Below are 4,492 nucleotides of genomic sequence, written 5' to 3'. Positions count from 1 at the left end.
CCTCCTCCTCTTCCTCAGAGTGTCAGTTGATGCAGACTGAGCGTCCGAAGCCGAACAGCTTCATCATCCGTTGTCTCCAGTGGACGTCGGTGATAGAGAGAACCTTCCATGTCGACTCAGTGGAGGAGAGGTGAGGAAGAGAGGCCCCGCCCACAAAGTGTTGAGAGGCCCCGCCCACAAAGTGTTGAGAGGCCCCGCCCACAAAGTGTTGAGAGGCCCCGCCCACAAAGTGTCAAACTCTGTTCAGTTTCTGTGAACAAAACAATAAATCTACATTTTCTGTGGTTGTTTTGGCCTGCAACACTCACACAGTCTGTCTGTCTGTCTGTCTGTCTGCCTGTCTGTCTGTCTGTCTGTCTGTCTGTCTGTCTGTCTGTCTGTCTGTCTCTCTGCCTGTCTGTCTCTCTGTCTGTCTGTCTCTCTGTCTGTCTCTCTGCCTGTCTGTCTCTCTGTCTGTCTCTCTGCCTGTCTGTCTCTCTGTCTGTCTGTCTGTCTGTCTGTCTCTCTGCCTGTCTGTCTCTCTGTCTGTCTCTCTGCCTGTCTGTCTCTCTGTCTGTCTGTCTCTCTGCCTGTCTGTCTCTCTGTCTGCCTGTCTGTCTGTCAGGTTGGAGTGGACCGGCTCCATCCAGACTGTAGCTGACAGTCTGCAGCAGCAGGAGGAGGAGCAGCTGGACGAGCTCCACCTCTCTAAGCCCCGCCCCCGAGTGGTACGACCGGCCAATCGGACATCTAGGAAGAAATAATGATAATACTAATGTTTTTAGTATATATAGTATATAGTATAGTATATATACTATAATTATAAGGTTAAGTGTTATGAAATGCTTCTTGCGTAGTGTCGTTATTTTAGTACCAGCCTAGCTTTTTGCTCAGCCACCATTTGTTAATAATTTATCCAGCGAGTTTTGAAAGAGTAGAAAGCAGAGGAGACTCGGGTCACATGACTTGGACTCGAGTCACATGACTTGGACTCGAGTCTCAGTTTGAATCACTTGAGACTTGACTTGATGCATGAAGAGAAGACTTGAGACTTGACTTGACTTGGGTTCTGGTGACTTGGGACTTGACTTGACTTGGGTTCTGGTGACTTGGGACTTGACTCTGACTTGTACTTTGATGACTTGAAAAGGTTTCTAAAGTCTTGACTTGAGATCTTGTGTTTGTGTAAATGACTTAGATTGAAAGTGATGAGATTTGTTCCAGCGGACGACTGAATTTAAATTCTGTTTTCTGAATTTGTATGGAATGATTGAATTTATTGAAGTTGAAACTGATTATAGAAATCAAACTCATGATGCTCTTACCAAGTTTTTATCCTATTAAAACCATATTGCATTGAAAAGTCCTAGATATTTAGTTTTCTTTAAGATATTAAATTGATACTGGACTCTTGATTTGTTCTGACTTGACTTGCTGTTCTACATTTAGACTTGAGACTTGACATTAATGACTTGGACTTGACTTGGTAATCTACATTTAGACTTGAGACTTGCGCCTCGAGACTTGATACTGACTTGGGACTCGAGCGAAGTGGACTTGGTCGCTCTGCTTTTCTCTGTTTTAACATGACAGCAGTACATTTTAAATTCATTTTGCACTGAACACCATGTTTTACATCCAGCGTCCACATGGGAAGAAACTCTGACTGCACTGTGTCATCATCAGCCGTGTGTGTGTGTGTGTGTGTGTGTGTGTGTGTGTGTGTGTGTGTGTGTGTGTGTGTGTTTCAGACCATGCATGACTTTGAGTACCTGAAGCTGCTGGGGAAAGGAACGTTTGGGAAAGTGATTCTGGTGAAGGAGAGAGCGAGCGGGAGATACTACGCCATGAAGATCCTGAAGAAGGAAGTCATCGTCGCCAAGGTGACCAGGAGCGTGTGTGTGTGTGTGTTTCTGTCAGACCTTGATTATAGTCATTTTTGTAACTCTTAGCGTTTGTTTTAACCTCCTTGCAGCGCCAGGTGGGAGGGGCTTAGCGGTAAGCCACGCCCACCTGGCACACAGAGGTTAAATCAAACACACAGATGTTGTAGTAAATAATGTGTGTGTGTGTGTGTGTGTGTGTGTGTGTGTGTGTGTGTGTGTGTTTCAGGATGAAGTGGCTCACACTCTGACAGAGAACAGAGTGCTGCAGAGCTCCAGACATCCTTTCCTCACCGTGAGACTCTCTACTGTAATACTGTAATACTGTAATACTGTAATACTGCAATACTGCACTACTGCACTACTGCCATACTGCACTACTGCACTACTGTCATACTGCCATACTGCCATACTGCACTACTGCACTACTGTCATACTGCCATACTGCCATACTGCACTACTGCACTACTGCCATACTGCAATACTGCACTACTGCCATACTGTCATACTGCCATACTGCCATACTGCACTACTGCACTACTGCCATACTGCCATACTGCACTACTGCACTACTGCACTACTGCACTACTGCCATACTGCAATACTGCACTACTGCCATACTGTCATACTGCCATACTGCCATACTGCACTACTGCACTACTGCCATACTGCAATACTGCACTACTGCCATACTGCAATACTGCACTACTGCACTACTGCCATACTGCAATACTGCACTACTGCACTACTGCACTACTGCCATACTGCAATACTGCACTACTGCCATACTGTCATACTGCCATACTGCACTACTGCACTACTGCCATACTGCAATACTGCACTACTGCACTACTGCCATACTGCAATACTGCAATACTGCACTACTGCACTACTGCCATACTGCAATACTGCCATACTGCCATACTGCACTACTGCACTACTGCCATACTGCACTACTGCCATACTGCAATACTGCCATACTGCACTACTGCACTACTGCCATACTGCACTACTGCACTACTGCACTACTGCCATACTGCAATACTGCCATACTGCAATACTGCCATACTGCCATACTGCACTACTGCACTACTGCACTACTGCCATACTGCAATACTGCAATACTGCCAAACTGCACTACTGCACTACTGCCATACTGCAATACTGCCATACTGCAATACTGCACTACTGCACTACTGCCATACTGCCATACTGCCATACTGCCATACTGCACTACTGCCATACTGCAATACTGCACTACTGCACTACTGCACTACTGCCATACTGTACTACAAAGTACTCTAACATATTTGTACTGCAGTACTGTACTGCACTCCAGTCTGTCACTGTACCTCAGATCAGTCTGATCCACTTTGTGCTGCAGACTGGATTTAATAAAAACTGTTTGGAAACCTTCAGCAGGTCTGAGGTCAGTTTACCTGGTGACAGGTGACATCACTGTCTAGGTTTCATCTGATTGGATTAAATTAAACAGCTGAAATGTAAATCTGTGAGTTCCTCAGCGTTTTCTTAGTTTACTATGAAGTTCTCTTGAATCCTTCAGGATCTGACAGTCAGTTTTACCTTCTGGATATTCAGTAATGTGTTTTCTTCTTCTTCTTCTTCTTCTTCTTCTTCTTCTTCTTCTTCTTCTTCTTCTTCTTCAGAGTCTGAAGTTTTCCTTCCAGACGAGCGACCGGCTGTGTTTCGTCATGGAGTACGCTAACGGAGGAGAGGTGCTGCAACCAATCAGCTGTCTGATCCGTTAACGATGATGATGATGATGAACTGATGGAATAAATGAAATCTCTCTCTCTCTCTCTCTCTGTGTCTCTCTCTCTTTCTCTCTCTCTCTCTCTCTCTCTCTCTCTCTCAGTTGTTCTTCCATCTCTCCAGAGATCGGGTTTTCTCGGAGGATCGTTCTCGGTTCTACGGTGCTGAGATCGTCTCGGCGTTGGATTATCTTCACTCTGAGAGGAACGTGGTCTACAGGGACCTGAAGGTGGGCGGAGCCTTGGGGTCAGGGGTCAGGGGTCAGGGGTTCAGCTCAGGATGTTTTTAGTGACATCATCTCACTGCACTGACAGATAATTTTACCGGTTCCAACAAATGAGACTTTTTTCCAGGAGAATGTAACTTGTTTCAGGACATTTTCTTGGTAAAAGTGAAATTGTCTTGGAGAAAGTTTCTTGTTTCCAGATTTTCTTCATTGTTTTATGATGATTTCTTGAAAGAAGTCATATTGGCATGAATCAAGTGAAATTTACTGAAAGCAGCAGATTATCTGCCAGTGCAGAGAGAGAATTTGACTAAAAATATCATGAAAGAAGCTGATAGGTCTGGAGACAAGATGACATCACTGGACAGATTGTTGTTGTTTACAGTGTTCATCATCCATTAAAAACTAACTGAATCACTACTGATTCAGTTATTTATCTTCTTAATTAAAAAAAAAAAGATTAAGTGAACAAAGATAAATATTAACATGAATAACTGAATCAAATATATAATTGAATCATTCAGTTTGTTAGCAAACTCTTTGATTTGCTGCATTTTGTCAGCATCATCCATTAAAGAGCTGCACAGTCTCTAGTGCTATTAGAGCTCATTAAATCCATCATTATTATTAT

At 43.9% G+C, this 4,492-nt stretch overlaps 1 protein-coding gene across 1 annotated transcript in view; it reads left to right on the top strand.

Moving 5' to 3' along the window:
* Positions 1 to 608: 608 nt before the first annotated feature.
* The window catches only part of LOC139928268 (RAC-alpha serine/threonine-protein kinase-like), a 9,228-nt gene continuing 5,344 nt past the window's right edge, over positions 609 to 4,492 (top strand). Inside the window, exons 1-5 of the mRNA XM_078289925.1 lie at positions 609 to 707; positions 1,731 to 1,862; positions 2,092 to 2,157; positions 3,530 to 3,598; positions 3,739 to 3,864. Coding sequence (XP_078146051.1) covers positions 1,734 to 1,862; positions 2,092 to 2,157; positions 3,530 to 3,598; positions 3,739 to 3,864 — 390 coding nt within the window. The 5' untranslated portion in view covers positions 609 to 707; positions 1,731 to 1,733. The remainder of the gene's footprint in view (positions 708 to 1,730; positions 1,863 to 2,091; positions 2,158 to 3,529; positions 3,599 to 3,738; positions 3,865 to 4,492) is intronic.

This window comes from Centroberyx gerrardi, chromosome 18 (genome assembly GCF_048128805.1).
Source record: "Centroberyx gerrardi isolate f3 chromosome 18, fCenGer3.hap1.cur.20231027, whole genome shotgun sequence".
Taxonomy (NCBI): domain Eukaryota; kingdom Metazoa; phylum Chordata; class Actinopteri; order Beryciformes; family Berycidae; genus Centroberyx; species Centroberyx gerrardi.
Note: the sequence above shows the minus strand (reverse complement) of the source record. Positions and strands in the feature narration are given on the sequence as shown.